This window comes from Lates calcarifer, linkage group LG17 (genome assembly GCF_001640805.2).
Source record: "Lates calcarifer isolate ASB-BC8 linkage group LG17, TLL_Latcal_v3, whole genome shotgun sequence".
NCBI classification, from domain to species: domain Eukaryota; kingdom Metazoa; phylum Chordata; class Actinopteri; family Centropomidae; genus Lates; species Lates calcarifer.
Genome location: NC_066849.1, coordinates 3,439,334 through 3,460,545, shown reverse-complemented (window position 1 = coordinate 3,460,545; position 21,212 = coordinate 3,439,334). Strand labels below are relative to the sequence as shown.

The 21,212-nt window shown below is 40.2% G+C and overlaps 1 protein-coding gene across 1 annotated transcript; it reads right to left on the bottom strand.

The window, feature by feature from the left end:
- Positions 1 to 16,375: 16,375 nt before the first annotated feature.
- barhl2 (BarH-like homeobox 2) lies at positions 16,376 to 19,984 on the bottom strand. The gene is made up of 3 exons (XM_018669822.2): positions 19,038 to 19,984; positions 18,078 to 18,303; positions 16,376 to 17,045 (listed from the first exon to the last, which is right to left on the bottom strand). The coding sequence occupies exons 1-3, from the start codon at positions 19,594 to 19,596 to the stop codon at positions 16,733 to 16,735; spliced, it is 1,098 nt and encodes a 365-aa protein (XP_018525338.1). The 5' UTR covers positions 19,597 to 19,984; the 3' UTR covers positions 16,376 to 16,732.
- Between the last annotated feature and the right edge of the window lie 1,228 nt (positions 19,985 to 21,212).

Genomic DNA, 21,212 nt, shown 5'->3' with positions numbered 1-21,212 from the left:
ATGACACAGTCCTCCTCCACCAAGGTAGTGAAACTGTCATCTGTTGGACAGAGCCAGGCTATTTATTTCTGTCTGCCTCAGGCTTTATGCTAAGCTAGGCTAAACCGCACCCTGACTCCAGCTCTCTACTTAACACACAGACATAAGTTGATATTGATCTTTTCATGTAACATGTGTTCATGTATTGGAAAGAAATCAAATTAGCACATTTCCCAAAAACATGATATGATGGATTTGTAATCAGTGCAGTATTTAGCAAGAACAGTGTACCTGGCAACCACAAACAGCTGCTGCAATGTAATCCAACTGGGCAATTTTTCAAGTCAAAGTGCATCAACTAAAGGGCTTGTTTTTGCCACTGAAAGGCTCAGCTTGTTATTTTAAGTGTCTGACAACATTATGGATAGGATTCACATGGAGGATGACTTTTTTTTATTACAGAGTAAGTTCATTTTTGTTTAAGCAGAAACATCTCTATATATTGCTACCAGACTCCTTTGACAAAAACAGCAGTTTTACAGAGCAGAACACAGGAGCTGCTGGATTTAACTTATATAGCACTTTTCTAGTGTTTTTGACCACTCAAAGCACTTCACACTACATGTCACATTCACCCATTCATACAGCACTTGTTCTATACAATGTAAGTGCTTTCTAACATAGACACGCACATTTGGACACCAATGACACACATCGGAGGCAACTTGGGATTCAGTATCTCGCCCAAGGATACTTCGGCGTACAGACTGGAGGAGCCGGGAATCGAACCACCAACCTTCTGATTGGTAGGCGATTGCTCTCTGCCTCCTGAGCCACAGCCGCGAGTTAAAGCTGCTTATTTCAGGCACATTATATAGGATATCTTATAGGAATAATAAGTCATTGTAAGCGAAGAGTGTGGTCCGAAAGAATATCACCATATGACTCTGTTGTAGGTGACTACGGAAGTTTTTTATTCAATGCCACCACCAAAGTTGGTCATCATTGAACATCCTAAACATCAAACCTTATTCTGAATCAGTAGAGCCTTTTCTGATTAAACTGTCTCCATGAGGTGAGGACCTCTTCATACACCTCTGCCACATGATAATGTGACAGCAAAGGCCATTAATGCAAGAGCACAGAGGTCATTAGCATCTCTCCATGGTGTAGCATAAAGTAATCACCTCCTGAGATCTGTCTCCTGTGACTGCTGTACTGTCTGTCCTCCCCCTGTGGTTATTCTCTACACATGTAAGGTCAGTTAATGATGGTGGACAGAGATATCTGACCGGGGGAGCTGCTCTGGCAGCTGATTATGCTCTGCTCCCCGCGCCTATTAATCAGCCATGAGATGACAAGGCAGACACTGTTAAGGATTTTAAACATTCCTGCTGCTCATCAAAGATTTTGTGATCAGAGCAGCCTGACCGTAAATTGGGATTGAGCGGGTAGGTGTCAAAAAATGGTTTACCTGCAACATTTCAGCCTTCAAGAGGGCTTAATGAACAATGTCTCAGCATACCAGAACATAGACGTGCCATTACCGGATTATTTTTTATGTAAAACTGTGGCTGTTAATTTTATCCCAATTTATTAATCTGATAATGGCCCAATTTAATGAATCTGTTATAATGGGGGAGCAAAAACATGGCACTGAAGTGATCACACAGCCCAATATCACTAGGAATTACATCTGTATTAGATGATTCCACACCTCATGATTTATGTCCAAAGTTCAGCGCCGACGCAAGGAGTAGTGGGCAAAATATGTAGCAAGATGGTGTAGCCATTAACAGACTATGGGATTGCACAAGTCTAAAAGCAGAGTAAAATTCACACCCCATCACAGACTTGCATGTAACACACCTTTGTATTAACTATGACCACAGTCTTTCCCTAATCTTGACGAAATATTTTTTGAACCTTTTTGAAAAACTCAGGGAAACACACACACAGCTAGTCTAATGAGGTGGACAAAGTCATACAGAACTGACAGACAACTCATTCCCCGAACAGTTTTTGGCGACTGTCATACTGCATCATTACCATGACATGGACCCATGTGAGGAAATCAGATTCCAGTGACCAACAAGCCACGCTGAACTACAAATTATGAGTATATCCATGTTCTCTGGTGTGACAAAAACATAAGTCATTATGAGAATCCTTAGTTAAGATCTCAACCTCATGCTATGCATTCTGATGGACAGCTTCTTTTACCATAATACCACAGGGGGAAATAGCTATGTTTCACCTTTTAATGTGGAACTGTCAGAATACAGAATACTGTTTTTCTCTATTTGATTGATAACACAAAAATCCCTATCTGTTACCATGATTGCCAAAAAGAAAAAAGGATGTAATTTCAAAATAGCACAAGTTAGATTTAAAAGTCAGAAATCTGAATTCACCTCATCAGTGCACTGCTTGAATTTTGATTTGTGCTGATACAGCAGTAAGTGGCCTGTTGTGAAGAAAGATTGGGCAGCTTTGCTGTCGTGTCATTCATATTTTCAAGTGTGTGGTCTGAGCATCAAGGGTGTGATTGGATCAAAGCAGACGAATTCACCAGATCTAAAACCGAAGTTCCTTTAAGCACCTTCAAGACACACAGAGTGGCGTGTTAACATTCCTGTTGCTGTGAGGAGGCCAAACAAAAGGAGACAGCAGTGACAGTTTAAGCATGGATGACAAACAAAGATACAAAAGAGAACATCATAACAGAACAATATATCACTACAGCTGATGTTTCTCCTTCACACAAATGGCATCCTAGTCATTTTTCTTTGAGATGTGTGAATGATGTTTTTTGCCACCATCCATCATAAAAAGACATAATGGAGGTTGGGGAAGTCAGAGAGACTTGGACACTCCAGGGAGCTCATTACTGGACCTATTAATCTGTTATTTGACCCCTGTGAGAGCACTCCCCAATCTAAAAAAGACCTATGCTTCCTTAATCCAAAGATAAAAACAAAACCTCTACTGTGTCTCGGGGATCAGCACTCCAATTCAGACAACAAAGCAGAGAAATAACATCAATGCCTTAGATTGGTTTGTTCTCAATGTTAGATAAAAGCAAGTTGATACAGTTTTTCTTCATCTGACTGAGTGCTTTGAAAATGAACTCCAAGCAAAAGCTAAATTATTGATATTCAAGAGAAATCTTAATGTTGATGTCGATGCTGAGCCACAGTGCAAATATATAAAATAAAACATGAGGAACGGAGGGTATGAAAATCACCGTCCAGTAGATCTTTGTTATGACTGAGGAACTAACCACAGGAGTATCAGACAGTGAGTGCTCACCACTTTCCCTTTAAAGAAGAGTCCTCCTGCCATTCTCTGTATGCATCCTTCCTTCAGGGGTGATTGTCTCCTTGTTAGTGGTCTGCTGTTGAGCTCAGCACTTTGCCAAGTCAAAAACAATGTCATGCCTTGGAGGGCTGTGTGTCTCTCTCTGTCCTTTTGTAAGGCTTCTGCACTACTCAATTAAATTTCCTACATACAGCAGACAATAGACACAGGTGTTGTCAGACAATTCCTGTTTTCTATCATCATTTTTATGTATAATAATTTTAGTGATGCAAATTTTGAAACCTTAATCACACCTTACTTGTCAGTCTCTCTAATTACTCTTGTCACATACACACCTTCATTGATTTCCTTTCCATTTTACAATGATTTTAAACCACAAAACCAGTAAGCCAAAGCAAAATGTTTGAAAAAATAAAGCATAGTAATGGTTTTCCTCACACCTCATGTTACAAAACCTATAAGGTTAATATTCAACAATGCAAACATCGTAATCCCTCTAGTTTCTTGTTGTTCCCATTAGCCTGTAGCGTGGAGTATTCAGTTGTGTTCATATTCAAGCTATGGCCTTAATCTGGGTTTTGACAGAAATCAAGTTAGTTGTCTCTATGTATATACAGTGTCTTAGTCTAGTTCAGTAGTTAGATAGCTTAATAGCCTAATTCCTCTACAGTAAAATTTCTATGATAGTGAAATATTAAAGCACCAAAGACAAATTATAAATCACTTACAAGTCAAAAAGCTTTATCTAGCTGTGTGTGGTTCAGTTTCACTTTCGTTGCGAAAGTCATTTACATTGCACACTTTTGATAGTAGCATAGCTTGCCAAGCTATCTTATTTTGAAAAAGGTATAAACTCTTTTTAAAATGAAGATGAAAGTATGAACTATATGCCTGCTGGTATTCATACAAACCCTCAAAGTCCTTGAATGTAGGTTTTAAGATCTGTTGCTATATTAATGCTAGCTAGTTAACGAAACTCTAAAGGCGCTTTCAAACAGTGGGTGGTTACCACTGTTGCCGGGCAAGTTAAACATCATCTATATTTTTTATGGGTGGCAGCAGGGTACAATACCTCTACCACAACTTCCAGATACATCTCATCCCAACAACCTGTACCATACGCTCACAACTCATGGTATCTACCACTCCAATCTTATCATGTAGCCAAGGCAATGGGGTTAGAGTCCTGTTGACACTGAAAGTCATATAGGCAGTGGCTCACAGTCTGAAAGTACCTTAAGGGTCATTGTTGCTTCATGCCATAGCTTACCCAAATAACAATTTGAGATTAAATTGAAATTTAAGATTTTCTAAAGTTAGTTGTCTTTCTCCTACAATGATAAACTGGGAACTGCATGTATCTAAATTAGAATTTAATATATGAAATTTAGGTTTTTATGATTTTAAACTTCCTATTAAATTAAGGATTGGGTTGGTTGTGGGCAAAAAAATCTAGGACTCAGGTTAACACAATATGTCCAACTCAAGTGATTTAACTTTTTTGCCATGAAGTAGCGGTCAGTAAGTTTACTTGATTTGTTCATATCACGTTTCTTTAGTTTGCTGAAAGTTGATAAATATCAGTTGCAGCTTATTATCAAGTTCTTAAACATAACTAAAATATTAAATGTATAAATTTAGTATGTATATTTGGGAATTAATGTTGCATCTGTTAGAATTATGGCAATTTATTAGACTTATTACGACAACTTATTAGACATATAACTACATATCAAAAAATATACAAACAGTACAGTATATCTACATGTAAATGAATACTGTCAGTGACAGTGCCTCCCATTAATACAAAATTAGCTAAAACCAGGATGTTAAGAGACATAACATGCCTTTATCTCACCCCTCTGCTCCTGTTTTACCTGAAATTATTCACAGCTTCTGATCTGAAACACATGATTATGTATTTTGATACTATCTTTATGATCAGTGAAAATGTGAAGCCTATAGTGGATGTTCATGTTCTGGAGGTCATGAAGGGCTCTGTGCTAGGTAGCAGGTTAAGAAATGATGACACCGTATGGACACTCCATTTCAAACTGATTCTCACAGAATCTTCTGGCTTTGATTTCCCCCTCAGATGGCTGGAATGAAAAGGACAGTTATACATATTTCAAGGCCCAAGAATCCACAAAGGGACTTAGGAATAAAGAGGTATGAACCTTTGAACTAAACAAAGGTCCATCACCCATATTTCATATCAGATGCGCTGTGTAGCCCTTGTAAAGATGTGGATATGGAAGGATAGCAGAGAGGAACCAGCATGCCCTTGCAGACAGGTTGTCTGAGTGTTGTCTGCATGTCCCATGACCCCCATCTTATCTGTGCCTCCATCTCTAACCCACACAGCACTTGTTGGCCATAGAGGTCTGCTGAAAAGCCTCCACAGAATCGTCCATGTGGTGTGGGCCTCTTTGAATTGGACCAGAGGCTCATAACAACAGCCAGTATCAGTTGCATTAAGTTGATTAAAGTGGTTGGCGGACACAGGCACTTGTGCTCTCACAATGCTAGATGAAAGAGCAGCATGGCAGCTTCTGGTTGTCAGAGAATCCGCCTTTGCTCTCAACAGAGGTCAACAAAAGACCAAATAATACCAGAGTGAAAGCAATCGAAAGCTATTTTGCCAAATGATCTCTAATTGGCCCTTTCTTCCTTGTGGATCAGTCGTATGATTTTGGTGGTCGACTTACCCACAATTCTACCTTTAAAAGCTTCTCTTGAAAGTGGACTACTTGAAAGAAGTGACCATTACCTAAAGTACAATTGTGAATAAAAAACTCTAACCTTAAGTCAAGAAAAAAAAGATTTCTATTCGCTGAATTACATGCATAAAAACACAGCACATAACTGAATCGCATTTATCAAATAAGAAAAATTATTGTATTCAAAGAGAGCAGATGACATATAATTAAGAAAAACAGGCTTTGGAGAATTGTGGTTGTATTTCTAAAAGAACATTGCATTAAAAAAAATAGAATCTGATCAAGATCTGACAGCACCTCGGTTTCATTTATCAGTGAGCCGTGGTAATTTATTCAAATAATTACGATGCCAGATGCCATCCCCTCTTTAACCATCAAAACAAACTACAAGCTTTGTCCCTCCCATGCAGCTGAAGAGGTGTCATGTGAGGCAAGCTTTCCTTTTCATTACAGATACGATTTGAGGAACATGCCATATTCCACTTTTGGAAAGAAGTCAAGACAGAAACTGACAGTATTGTTCTAGTATCAGTGTAGAAAAAAATAACAGGAAAAACAAACAAAAGCTTTGGCACTAAGGAGCTGTTCCAGGGATGATAACGATAAAAAAAAAAAAAGAGGCAAGGTGATCAATGCTGTTCTGGATTTTGATAACACATTGCTCATGCCTGAGACAAATGATGGAAATTCTTAAGGAGAGAGGGCCTGCAATATGCCAAATATGCTCCAAATTAGCCTTCAAGAACAACTCTCAGTGTGTATATGGAAGCTGCGTGAGTAAATAAAGGGCCAGCATAAATTACCTTTGGATGTCAATCGTGATAGCACACCCTGTTTTCTTTTTGTTATCGTGTCGCCTATTCGTCTCGCTGGCGGATGACATGAAATGAAAGTATTCTCTCTCTAGCACCACCAACAGTACTCAGAGCGCTTTCTGACACTTGAAAACGCTACGGGTTCGTGAAACCACAGCTGGGCCCCCACTGATTGGCTTGCACACAGGCTGCCACTAAACTTTCGCTGCTTGAGGAGTTGTCTGTGCCGGGACAGGTGGTGTTTATGCAGATGAATGAACACATTACTGTGTGCTCTTCCTTTTGGTTTAAACATTAGCGTTTCAAATGTGACAAATCAGATGTTCATCTCTTGCTATATGCAGCCACTGTGTACGCTGCTTGGAGACCTTTGTATATGAATTCCCGTAGGTGTTGATGTGCACATCCATAAAGCATGGACAACGTATACAGCATCAGATTATGATATATTCAGGGAATTCTCTTTGAATGTCTAGATTCAGGCACCATAGTAATACTTGAGTGCTTTTAGTTTATATTATACACCTGAGATCACATGCTTTATACTGTAATGGTAACTAGAGACTGGCTTTGCAGTATTTGGAGACTTGAATGTATTTTTCATAGAGCAGCTGAACAGGGACTGGGTCTTAAAATGGGTATTGTGAACACCCTGCAATTATCTCCCTATTATCACACATATGTTTTGTTATAATTGGGCCTCTCCCCCAGTCATTTCAGAGGAGTGGATCAGTGACAGTCAATGGCAACCTCCAATGATATTACATTGTCTATATGTGCAGAGAAAACCTAAAGGTCAGGCGATAAAGACACCATTTCTGACTGTGTAGGTTCAGAAAACTCATGACATTTATCCTCTTTAGGGATGAAACTAGTCATTATTTTCATTACTGAATAAATTGCCAAGTAATTTCTTAATTAACTGAGTGACAGAAAATAACTAAAAATGCCAATTTAAGTTCCCCAGAGTCATTCATTTTCATGATTTGTCCAACCAACCTCAACTTATTGATTGTTATTGTTGCACATAATTTCATTAAAAAATAACAGATCAATTAATCAGCCAATCATCTTCCCTCTGATCCTCTTTGCATTTATGTTAATTAAAGGGATTGGGCTGGATGGTTGAAAGCAGTATCACAAAATTCAACATACAAAAGAATATTTTTCCAGCAGACAAAACATAAACTCTTTTTTGTTCATTTTTAATTACAATTTGCATGAAGTCCTTGATTTGGTCAACAGAAAATTGTAAAACAATGACAATATCATCATCACCATAGTGTGATCGCAGTTAAAGCTTAACAATAATATGGAATTACCACGCAGCCCTATCTTTCATTGTATCCTTATTGTACTCTTACATTTTAATGGCAAAACTAACAATAGGACCTGATGTTTTGTATGTGTGTGTACATATATATATATATGTGTGTGTGTGTAAAAATGGCAGTAAAAAAAAATTTCTGTAGAAATGTGCATCAAAATCATAAAAAGGATCTGGCATAAAAGAATAATATGGTACAATATTTGGCCAAATATTGAAATTTTTAAAAAGTAGAGTCCAAAAATGGATAAAAGGTCTGCCTGATGAGAAATAACAGATTAGACAGGACATTTATAGACTGGGGCCACGACTTTATGAAATGTTTGCTCCACTTGCAGTGAACTGCTTTGTTTCTGCGACACTCTGTGCTGTGGGTGAGACACTAAAGTCCCTATTGTCTGAGTCAACTTGACCTGACCTAGCTGGTTAAGCTGAGGCATTGTGAACAGCAAATCGCTTCAACTAGGGGGGTAGCTGCTTTGTGTGGCTATGGGGAAAATAACCTTATAAAAAGCCCATACCCATAGTTAATGCTGAGAAAGACCAGTTTTGTCCCTGAAAAAGCTCTGTTTATTTCCAACTGCCAGTGAAAAACACAACTATTGTCTCAGTGTACCACGCTGACTCCCTTGGCGATCTGATCCTTCCTTATCCATTTAGCAGCACTGTTAGCAATTCTAACTGTTTATGCACACGCATATGTCAAAGTTTCTCACCACTTTATGTGTATGAGATGCAGACATATGTCTGAATATGCATGTGTTAGAAATAGTCATTCCAATTCTTGCAGGGGATGATGGTTGTGAAATAACTAGAAACACAGCGCCAATCAACAACTTGCATTCTGGCCTGAAGCCCACAGCAGTAACGTGGTGAGAGGGCCAGACAGTGCTTAGCACAAGCTCCTAATCACATTTCACCACTCGGCAGGCCTGTGCTTGCACGTTGCAGGTACTTGTAAACTCCTATCAGTCCTTCTCTTCACACCCAATGTTGCTCTCAATGTCACTCTTCACCAAGTTGATCTGGAGACAGCCTTAATTTAAAAATGTAATTAACTGTGCCATAGCACAACCTCCAGCAAGTGCTCACTGCTTATTCTTGTGATTCAAAACAAAAACAAACAATGTGATGGAAATGAGGTTAATGTCACCCTTGCTTTGCCATATTGTCAAATCAAATCCAGTTTAGACAAGAGTTCTTTTGCTGTTTCTGTATATATTATTGACCATTTCAACTATGAAGTTGATTGTTATTTACACAGTACTCCCAAACAATAACATATAACAGATCACTGTTTCTGGAGCTATCACTAATTTTATCTTAATTACTTATATAACACAGTTGGCCTTTAATAAATGTGTTGTTTTCTCTAATAATGACAAATGACAACAAATGAGAACTCTTGCCTTATAAAAGATGAAATCTTTACTAACACCAATCAAGGCTATGTGTCTTTGCACACACAATAACACCCGTACATGATGGATCAACCGTGAAAACTATCAAAAGCTGAATTACTGGTGGTTTAGTCCAGACCAGTCCAAACTTGTATGATTGTCTGAACTGGGCACAGCTCTTGTTTGTGGTCTCCCACTGACTACCGAGTGGGCACAGAAGGGGGACAGCCTTTTCCTCCCCATAGGCCCACTGTCACCTCCTCATTTCCTGCTGGACCTCACCACTAGACACCTCCCTGACTCTAATTACCACAGCGTTAGTTTCAGTTCCAGCAGCAGCAGCAGCAGCAGCAGCAGCCGTCCTCCCCAGCAGCACCTTATCCCTGCAATGAACTACACTGCTAATTGTTCCATTACATCAACAATAACGCATCTTAAGAAGAACAAAAGATTAAAAAAAAAAGAAAATGAAAAAAAAAAACACAGAGGTAGGGACTAACTTGACATGCTAATTTTCATTAACCCTGATCTTTCGGTTCTTTCATCATCCGCCCTCCTCCCCGTCGTCTTGCTCATACAGGGTGGCGAAGCACTCAAATTATCCACAAGCATTCCAGCTATCACTAATTATCCAAAGAGTTCCTCATTAGGCTATTTCAAATCCAACCTTAGATCAACACTTACTCAGACCTCAGGGATTCTTGATTCCCAGCAGCAGTTAAACAAACAATCAGTTCAAAGGATCAGGTATTCTACTTTAAGAGGAGAAAAAAAGCCAAGGGTAAACAACTGCTCATTTGAAAAGAGATGACTCCAGAAGCTCTCTGGCATGGATGCCCCAATCTATAATTCATTTTGCTCAAATACATTCGATTTCTCCCTTAAATTGGGTCATTAAGTTATATAAAAAAGGACTAAATACAAGGGTGCTAGTTTAGCCCTGACTAAAGCTGGAGTTCTCTGCTGACTTTGCTCACTTTTGTCTTAAAGCTGCTATATTCAATATTTTATATTATATTAATGGATCAGATAACACTACATATGTGAAAAGGGTTGCTTGTACTAATGAACCCACAGAAAATGCCTGCAGTTGCCCTGAGTCCCACAGTATTTTGTTTTCAGCTCGTTGTTTTGATTGTCAGGCCCGCAACTGTACTGTTTTGGTTGTGTCTCACGGCTCTCATAGAGCTGTTCTTCGGCCACAGCACTATGAAAGCTGTTTTCAGTGAAAAAGCTCTAAAACCACGCTAAAGCTAGCTGCCCAACACAAAATGGGCAAATGACCAGACAATGTTAGCTGCTTACTGGTTGATCAAGTGGTGCTTTTAGCAACTAAAGAGGCAGATACTCTCCTTAGGAGTTAGCGGAGTCCAATAATGGAAACAAAATCAGAGTGAATTTTGGACACTACATTTGCTAAGTGGCCATTGGAACACAAGCCCAAATGCTAATGTTGCTTCATGTCTGCAGACATTTAAATAAAAATAAACTGTCTGCTAAGTTGCTAGCCACATCAACGTAACTAATAATATGCCAGTGTTGTGTTCACAACACGTTTCCCTTGTCCCCAAGTGGTCAAAATATGAATTATTGCTGGTGCTCAGACAGGCGTACTGCACGCCCAGACATTGCAAATCCTGTGAGCAAGGACCACCTACAAGTGGTTGCGAGATGGCTGGCCAAATGGGAAATAAGAAAAGCCTAAATTCTGTTTATTATTTTGACTTTTTGCTCTATCTTTCCTTCTTTATTGTGAAATACTGTAACTGACCTTTCAGGCTTTTTAAAATTATTGAGACAGTTGGAGAAATGACAATCACTGCTCTGTAGAACAGCTCCCAAATTGTAGATGTGCAACCTACAATGAGTGGGTGCAAGCAGATAAGGCCTCATAATAAGGGGTCACAAGCAAAACCAGTTAGTGCTGTAGATTGTGTACGTAGCTTTTAGTGATACAAGCAGGAAACCATAGTTTTCCTTGTTAGCTCAATACTTAACAACCACAAGAGCTAAGAAACAATCCAAGAATGAAGTACTTGAAAGGATGTTTGCAAAGTGCATGTTACATTGTCCTTTGTTTCCCCTCACACAGGTAGACCCTAACACCAATACCTATGTGTGTTCCTTAGAGTTACTGCTGCTCCAACCAATCACAATCCTAATGTGCAATAATTTCAGTGGCTTCTCAGCCCCATCCTCTCCAGCACACTCCCTTAATGTCAGCGCTGTGCTCTGTGAAACACCACCAGAATTTGAGTCTGTCACTTAAAATATAATGCCGTCAGATCTGTTACTTTAACCTTGAAGCAATTAGCTGTTGCTGAGCCGTAATGAATCCTGACATCACTCCGCTGTGATGAAACCCCTAATTGCTCTGTAAAAATTGAAGCTTTTGACATCACTGCTGACAGACTTTTTTCTTCTTGGTTGTGCGGTCGCATGTGACGGCGCCTGGTTGAAACTTGAAAGGTAGCGGAGCTTCTCTGCCATCAGCTGTCCTGTCACTTGACAAAAAGAGAGAGGGAAACTGGCTGGATTTGCTGAAATGATGAGGCCATTTAAACTATGATATGTCGCAGCTATATGGCATCATTCAGTGGGACTGTTGCAGATGTCCGTACTAGTCTAGGCTTAGCTGTGAGGTGGGTGTTTATGAGATGACGAGTGGATGGCTTACAGCCTCCATGTCAACAAGTCTGTTCACTGGTTACTCACTGCTCTTAACAACCAAACTTTAGTTAGAGAAAGCTAAAACACACTTTTTATCACAAATACTTCCTGCTACTAATTTGTTTGTCCACATCAGCACAGAGAGACTGGAGGTAACATGTTGCCAGGTCAGAGGAAATGGCAACTCTGTGCACATAAGTAAAACTGTGATTCAGTTGCTCAGTATCTGTGCACATTTCAATATCTTAGATAACAAAACAACAGTGGATAAACTGTTATAAATTTATAACAGCCCATAGTTAAAATATGTTAATATTAGTGATACAATAATTAAAAAGAAAATTAATTTTAGCTCAATTGTATGTGATTTGACATGTAATATAAACAAATAAGATATCTCAGAGTAAAATGCATTTTTGGCATAATTCATCAGTCTGTGCTTAGAAGCTGTCAGGAATGATAAGTGATTTATTTTAATGAGCTCTAACAAGTTTAGCTTTAATACCTAAAAATAAGAACCATATAAAGAATTAAACATTTAATATGTGTAATGTTCAAGCAGGGTAAAGCTTAAACATCAGCCTCTAATGACCCATAATGCCTCTATAAGCAAGTGTAAAATTGCATCAGACCTGTAAATGTTTCAGCATATACATTAATACTAAAATAAATGCTAATTAATGCCAAAAGAGTTTCCCTTTTTTTCATTATTTTTAAGAGGTTGCTCCCGAAAGTGTCCGTGCTATTTGGCTGAAAATGGAACAATGTGTAGTGTATTTATTTCCTACAATAATAGTTTAGATATATGCATATCTTTACATTGTCTTGCAGGCAGACGCTAACACTTACTGTATATTTAGGGTTTTGAAATTGGAAAAACTGGAAGCACATCCTTTTACGTGTTTTAGGCTAAGATCAGTCTGCACTACCTTGATGCCTGCACGTGTTTTGGTGGCAAATAAGCAGCACAGCGCCTGACCCTAATGTATCCATCTGATGTTTATTTCCAACAGGAGCTATAATTTACAATTTGAAAATGTGATCTGGCTAATAAACGCTGCTGGTCAAAGCCTCATTATGCAGAGCTTTAAATTCTCCTGTATGCTCCCTAATGAAAAGGACCGCTGCGACGCGCATCAACACACAGTCAGGCATGGGAACGCTGGACAGCAGCTGTTGATAATAGTGTGCAAGATGTATAGGAGAAGTTAGCGCGAAGATTTTGGGGGGAACGGGAGTGGGGGGTGGGGGGGTTAAATTTGTGTTTAGTGAGTGATGTAGGAGATGTGATAATGAGAGGCCAAGGAGAGCAAGTGTTACCTCATTATTGTAATGAAAAAGATATCCCACCATTACATCAGTTGGAAAAAGTGGCAATTAAAGAGCCCAACAAGGTTCCTCGAGGCAAGAAGAAGAAGAAAACGACTCTCTGAAGCCCATCTGTTCTGGATAATATGCGCCATGTAAAAGAAAGGCCTAATCCTCTTTATTCAAGTCTGCTGCCCTTTTTCCACCAGTGATTGTGTTTTCTCAAGTATTGCTCATCTTCACCAAAACTGGCCTCAGCAGCGAATTCAGAGATAGTTGTTAATAACACTAATAATAATATCATCAGGTTTCATTTCTATCAGGACAGGGTTTTGAAGATATTTTATCGCTCAAAAATATTCTCGCATTATAATTTTTTTCCTCATCAAAACGAATCAAAAGTATAATAATATTAATAATAATAATTTCACATTTCTACTGCCATTGACTGAGTCCATCACATATGCAAATCATGCCAGTCAGCCTCACGGTGCCACTTTAACTCAGACTCAGTGTGGCCCAGTTTAAACTGACTGAGAGATCTCAGCTGCTTTTGTTTGTGCTATAAATTTACGAATTTACTGAATAATAATACAAAAATCTGACTGTAGTAAACGCCCCAAAATTAGCAGGTAGCATGAGATGGTAGCAGCCTATTAATTCAGTGCTGCTGTATGGCTTAGGCTATTATTAATGAATTGGAACAGCCCGCACAACCGCCGGCACCCCCACCCCTCCCACCCGCAGAGTGCAATAAATAAATAATGCTGCAGAAGTCATGCATATGAACAACATGCGTCGGCGCTATACTGCAGTAATGGGCAGAAGCTGTAGGGTCAATATGGTAGGCTAATATTTTTCAACAGTGGCGATATAGGCCACGGCTGTTTTCGCAATCATCTCCCATTGCGTACAAGGCCAAGAAGAGAACGATTCATCCTCCAACTGCCCCGCTCTCCAAACGCTTCCTCTGCACCCTGATGTGGTATCGCTCAATTATCCATAAACAACGAGCTTTAATGAGAGTGGATATTGTATTTAGTATAATTACTCTGAACCATACTGTATGAGGAGCGCGCCATAATTGTGCTGCGAACACTCGAGTCCAACAATAATCCCGGCGCTGTTTTAGCAGTTTGGTTAAATGGGAAAAACGCACTGACTGACTTTATATGTCCTTAAAGGCTCGGTCCAGGGAGCTGAATGCAGGCTGCAGAAAGTGAGAGCAGCGGGGCTGTTCTGCACTAAATCACTGAGAGAAGTGACCATGCAGTGAATGACAAGCAGGCGGCTTAAACAGGCTACATTAACATGTGCACACAGTATTAAGACGCAGTTAAACTTAAGCCTGTGTTTGCTGCTTCTGCTGGCAAAGTGACACCGCTGTCATATGTTTCTGGCTGTCTGCGGGCTCTGTATATGTGCACATGTCCGCTTTGCTTGGAAGAAAATCTGTATCCTGCCCTAATATGACCAGAGTTAAAAAAAAAAAAAAAAAAGTAACCAAAAAATCAAAAACAATCGGAGATCTCAGAATTTTATATCTATAAAAAAAAATTAAATATGCATGGCTACCGAGGGTTTGTATGCACTCCTCATTTTCTGTAAACCAGCAAAGGTCAGCTTAGCTCAGTGTAATAAGAAATTGGTTCAAAGAAAAGAAACCCAAACAAACGAGCCCCGAGGCACTAATTCACACGAAGCGCCTCCTCGGCATATTCTCCGGGGTGCGCGCTTATAGGAGGCTAAATAAAATCAAAGTATTTTGATAACATTTAATTTCAGTCCGGGGCTGTGTTTGTTCAGTTTTGCTCCTGCACCAGCATCTCGCCGCAACACATAAGCATCTACAGAGAAAACAAACGCGTAGGATCACAGTGAGTCAGAATTTAGCCCACTGCAAAAAAAAAACCAAACAAAAAAAAAACATAAAAATAAAAAATGGATTTTTAGTAAGGTGCTAAAACGGAATGATGCAAAATGCAAATGATGTAAAAAATGATGCAAAAATTTAAATGGCATCTAAAGACACCATAACGTGCACTGAGATCACAAGAGATTATTTTCCCTCAAAACTTCCTGAAGCAAGTTCACCAACAGCTCCTGCTTATTGAGACCGAGCAGATTATTTTCCTTTTTTTTTTTTTTTTTTTTTTCAGGCTTCTTCTCCTGATCCTGCGCCTGATCGCTCACGCTGAGAAATTCAGGCTTATTGTCTGCTGTGCTCCCAGGGAACAGCTGCTAAGCCAAGGCCACATTCCCAGTATACCCCGACTCATCATCAAGACCATTCATCCCGCCACCAATCAGCTGCTGCGCATCCATATGTATATGTGCTGGTAAACAGAAATGTTAAAGGCGTGGAAACTGACCTCAGGTCGGTGACCACTATTTTAAAACTAAATTAAATATCCTCCACTTTAAACACCATATGCTCCTATAGCAAATTATTTACGTTGATCCATATATGTCATAAAAATTATGTCAGCCTAAAAACATGGCGAGCTGAGATTGTATGTGTCAGCCGCCATAAAATCATGGTAGGTTCAAATATATACAGCATGTTTTTATATTTCAAAAATCCTACTAAAAAGCCACTGAATAACATTTTTCATAATTTAGAAAATATATAATCAACAATCTCTATGAAACTATTCAGATAAATGCGCTGATCCAATACCCAATTTATAATCCATAATATGTCATCGATTAATTATTTGGTTAAAACAGATTCTAGTTTTTTTGTTTTTTTTCTTCCTGTTGCATGAAGTTTGCTTCAAAAATGAAATTTAAACTCGAGTTTCAATAGAAACATCTGCAATTCAATTAGTATCATTACTTCTTTATTCATTCCGTTCTTCTCCATCTAATAAACTTTATAAGTTTATTTGCTAATGTAAGTGTATTTGTACAAAAGACAAACAAACAAACAATCAGACATGAGCAGTCCTTGTGGTCTGTCTCGGCCCGGACAGCAGTGTCTTTAGGACTGGGTTTAGGCTATCTGGGCCTATATTAAATACCTCCTTTACCTCTGTAAAATGTCTTTAAATGGGTCTTTTGGGGGGGAGGGGGGACAGGGGAGAAAAAGTCCTGCAATGTGGTTCCGATGCAGTTACTCACATCACGTGTTCAACCAGGTTTTCTGGTCACCGTCTTTTCTCGTCTTAAATTGTTTTTTTTTTAATTTTCTTATCGCGGGTGAGGTGTGCCGGGCATGGGGTTAGAGAGGGGGTTTAGTGCCGGTTGCCCCCCCGGCCCAAGGCCATGAATGAGCACCCTCGGGACAAGAGGTCTCTGGAGGCTGGGATGCGGCGTGGAAGGAGTCCGGTACATACTGCTGTACATGGCTGCGGCCGCCGCGGCTGCCGTCGTACTGTCCACGGTGCCCAGCAGGCTCGGGTGGTAGAAATAGGGCGACGGGAACATTCTCTGTAAGGCCGAGTAGTTTCCTGCTTCAGCCAGGAGCTCTAATCCGACCGCCGTTTGCCTCTTCCACTTCGTCCTGGAAATCAGATCAAAATACAACAGATGAATTATTTAATCACCTCGCTCTCTTACTAATTCCCCAAACGGCCCGTTAATTGGTATGCAGAGGCCTAATTACTGCAGCCAGGAGTTTATGGTTAAGGTTTAATTAGGCAAAAAAAGGAAATATCAAGACAAGTCTGAAGTCTCCTTGATGATAAACCTATCTGAACCCACTTTTCTCACACCTGTACAACAGCCGCTAAATATATGCGCTCTGTAATAAAGGCAAACCTTTATTTTGAAGGAGCAGCGGCTAAAATCTAAAAGTTACAGGAAATTAATAACGGTCTGCGGAGGAGTCATTTTTAACTAAAGAACATTTCAGCAGTTACACCGAGGAGAACAGGAAGAACAGTTTATAATGCGAGAAAAAATGTAAATGAATGCACTGTGTAAACATAATGTCAGCAGTAGATCTTAATGAAGCTGGAAACCGAAGCAACAATATTTGAACAAAATTTGACGTTTTCAGAAAATGTGAAATGGCTGTTATTTTCCCTGCAAAATGCACCTTGACATGACATGACACACAACTTCATTATGAATTTGTCATAATGTCAGATTCAGTTTATTCAGCAAATAAAATACGTTTTTTCTTTTTTTTTTTAATTTCAAACTACAAATGTTGAGCATCCGTGACCGCAATTACAGTAACGTCTTTCCCCTTTATGTTTCCTCTGTAGACTTATCCACTGGGTTTGCACAGGTCGGAAATGCTAAGTAAAACACAGGCCTGTCAAATGTAAAATATGAATTAGAATTAGAATTCATCACCTTCAGTAAAATAAAGTTCTTGCTGAATGGGACAGGATAAAGTGGGGGTCCAGTGTGGATTTAATTCTGCTCTAATACAGAGTAGTTTTTGCAGAACCAAACAAAGGTTCTGCTGGGTAGTTGTTGTTGTTGTTGTTGTTGTTGTTGTTGTTGTTGTTGTTGTGGTCCTGTCTGTCTGTCTGCCTGTGTTTGTTGTGTCTGCAGTTCAATGATAATGATGATGGTTGCCTACCGTCTGTTTTGGTACCAGGTCTTGACTTGTGTGTCTGTCAGGTTGAGAGCCGCGGCCAGGTCCATGCGGTCCTGCACGCTGAGGTATTTTTGTCGCTCGAAGCTCCTCTCCAGCTGGTTGAGCTGGTGGTCGGTAAAGGCTGTCCGTGCTTTGCGAGGTTTTTTCGTGCGCACCGGTGGACTGTCTCTGCTACTGGAGATCTCCCGGTCACCTTCTTCTTTAGTCCCTATAAACACAGAACAAGGCGGAGGGATTAGACCAGTGGTTAAACACGAAGGCCTACATGAAAACTATTTCTCTGACTGTCCAGAATGTTTTTTTTTTATACCAAGTCTTCCTTTCAATATTGAGCCAGTAAAACAAGTAAATAATAACCACCGGTACTCGTGTATGCCTAGAGTCTCCATGCACCCTGTCAAACTTTCACCAACTTGTCCAAATACTTGCTCACAGACACGTGTGGCCAGAACAGCAAAGCGATAAAAGAAATGTGCTTGTACTATTTGTCACCTGATTTTTTTTCTCTTCTTTTGCTTCAGAAAACGAGAAATCAATATGTCAATCCATCTCTATTTGTAGCTGTTTTTCAGTGCACCATGATCCCCCCTCCAGGAAGAACAATAATCTCTCTAATTGACCCACTAGGGAGGCCCCGCGCGCACCGGGGAAAATCACCAGGCTTACATCTGTTTTCACATCTATTAGACTAATAAAGGAAGCTGAAACTAAGACAAAGAAGCAGACTGTAAAACATTATCATTATTATTATTATTATTATTATTATTATTACGTGTATGTTAATTACATTATTCTTGCTCCATCCCTGCTCTTTTTGTTGGCTACATTTTGTAGCTCAACTGTATTAAACAGAATTCCATTTTCAGTAAACACCTACAACATGCAGCCTACATGGAGATGACATGAGAAATAATGTTTTTTTATTTATTTTATTGCTCTTACCGTTGCATTTCATTTCACTTTGAATGTCGTCTCTTTTGTCCAACTTGCTTCTGCCCTCGTCTTGTTCCAACTTGGGCCTGAAGCCGTCCGGAGCCGTGGCACTTTCTGGTTTTGGCGTGTGATGGGGTGAGGATACACTGGTGCTGTAAGGTGCGCAGGCTGCCAGCGGTTTACTGTCGCCCAAAATGTCTTTGATTAGAAACGAGGAGGTGGCAGTCCTCGGGGCGCAGCCGGCCCCGGCGAGCGGCTGCTGCTGCTGAGGCGACAGCGGCAAACTCTGCGGCTGGTTGTTGTGGTGATGGTGGTGATGCTGCTGAAGGCTGTCCTGGACCAGATGCGGATCGGCGGCGTGCTCCATGGTGACCGAGATGGGGGACGAGGGGGCTGTTCCCACAGTGTCTATCTCCGAGCATGGTGAAGGGGTCGCCTGGCTCCTGAAATCCGCTGTCCTGCTGTCGCCGAGCCGAAAATCTCCGTTCATTAGCACGGGGTTACCAGAGTTAGAGGCGCTGGATAAAATAGTGTCTATTCCAAAACTCGACCCGCTGGATCCTTCCATATTAAGAAAGCAGTGAAGAAGTCTTCATAACAACAGTGATGATGCTTCTCCTCCGGTGCGAATCAGAAGAAAGTCAGCTAAATGAACTCGGAGTTAGAAAAAAAGGAAGATTAAAAAAGAAAGAGTTGACGAATAAACCCAGGAGACAAACAAAATCCACGTTTAGAGGCGGCTCAGATGGTCCAAGATGTTACATTCAGTGAAAATGCGGAAAAGCAAAGTGTGGGTCTGCGTAGTCCACGTCCCTTTTTCTGTTTGGATATTGAACTTTGTGTTAAAAGTTGAGGCGTATAGAGAGATATACATAGGGCTGACTCCTCGACATCAGGCTCCCCCTTTTTGCTGCTAATCGCTCCAGTGTTGCTCTACAATGACTTCCTATACTGACGTCACGGCCCACGGCGAGGGGGAATTAATATTTTCTCCTTTATAATAAACACTCGACGCCTTTTCTCTCTCCCCCCTCTTAACGCCCCCACCCCACCCCCCACCTCCACCTTCCTCCTGCTGCCATTGGCTTCCATCCTGACCGCTCCGGCACCTCACCAATCAGGGAGTTGTTTCTTTATCTAGACAGTTCAAGCCAACCATTGAGTTGAGTTTAATTCTAGTACAGCTCTTTAAAAAAAAAAGGAGGAAAAAAAAAAACACATGCGTGCGCTTTAAGGCCACGCTGGAAACATTTTATATGAAATATCTCAGCTGCGACAGAAAAGACTGAGGAAGTGGGAAATAAAAAAGGGAGAAAAAAACATTTCAGAGCTCTAAATAATTTGATAAAGTCTATAACTAAAAGGCAAAAATCCTCTGTGGCAGAACAGCAGTTCCAGCACTATGGTAGGATGAATTATAAACCTTTTCTTTCTCTCCACATTTCAGTGAAGTTGATTTATTTTTTCCAGAATTGATCTTGTTTAACTCTTAAAATCTCATCAGCTGCAATAGTTTAAAAGACTCAACTGTTGCTATATTTTAGCTTTGTCAAATTTCAGACCTGATTTTGAATTGAAAATAAAAAAAGGTGGAAAGCAGGCCAGGATCGCGCCCTGAGAAATGGTCTCGGTGTCACGGATGGCATCCACCCTTATGGATATAATGTGAGAGCCGCAAGGTCGATATATCCAGGAGCGGGGAGGAGTGGTGGTGGTGACTGTCATGACAGCGCATCTAGTTAATAACCATGTCATCCTAATTAGTAAAGTAATTATGAGGTGCTAATGAGCGTTCAAAGGTAGGAAAAAATTCAGCACTTTTCCTCAGCCGACGTGGATTTTGAAGGATCTGGAGGAAAAAGTGCGGGTGCGTTCAGCTGACAAAGTGTCTGCAGAGAAAGGCTGCAGGTCTGTGTGTGTGTGTGAGAGAGAGAGAGCGAGTGTGTGTGTGTGTGTGCAGACTCTCCGGATGATGGGAAACGCCACTTCTCATAGAAAGGTGAATGTGTGCTTGTGCCCCACATTTTTTGTCGGACGTGTGTTGTGCTATTTCTTTCAGATGGATTTTTCTTCCTCCACATCAGCCTCCGCACTGTGGATGAATCATAGAGCGGCTTTAGCTTTTATTATTATTATTATTATTATTTTCTTTTTCTTCTCCTCCAGCAGGTTGATGATGAAGAT

Coding starts and splice junctions, on each gene's coding strand:
- barhl2 (XM_018669822.2), bottom strand. CDS start 19,596: ATGGAAGGATCCAGCGGGTCGAGTTTTGGAATAGACACTATTTTATCC. Junction 18,304..19,037: donor AAGTGAAATGAAATGCAACG/GTAAGAGCAATA, acceptor CTGTGTTTATAG/GGACTAAAGAAGAAGGTGAC. Junction 17,046..18,077: donor ACCTGGTACCAAAACAGACG/GTAGGCAACCAT, acceptor TCTGATTTCCAG/GACGAAGTGGAAGAGGCAAA.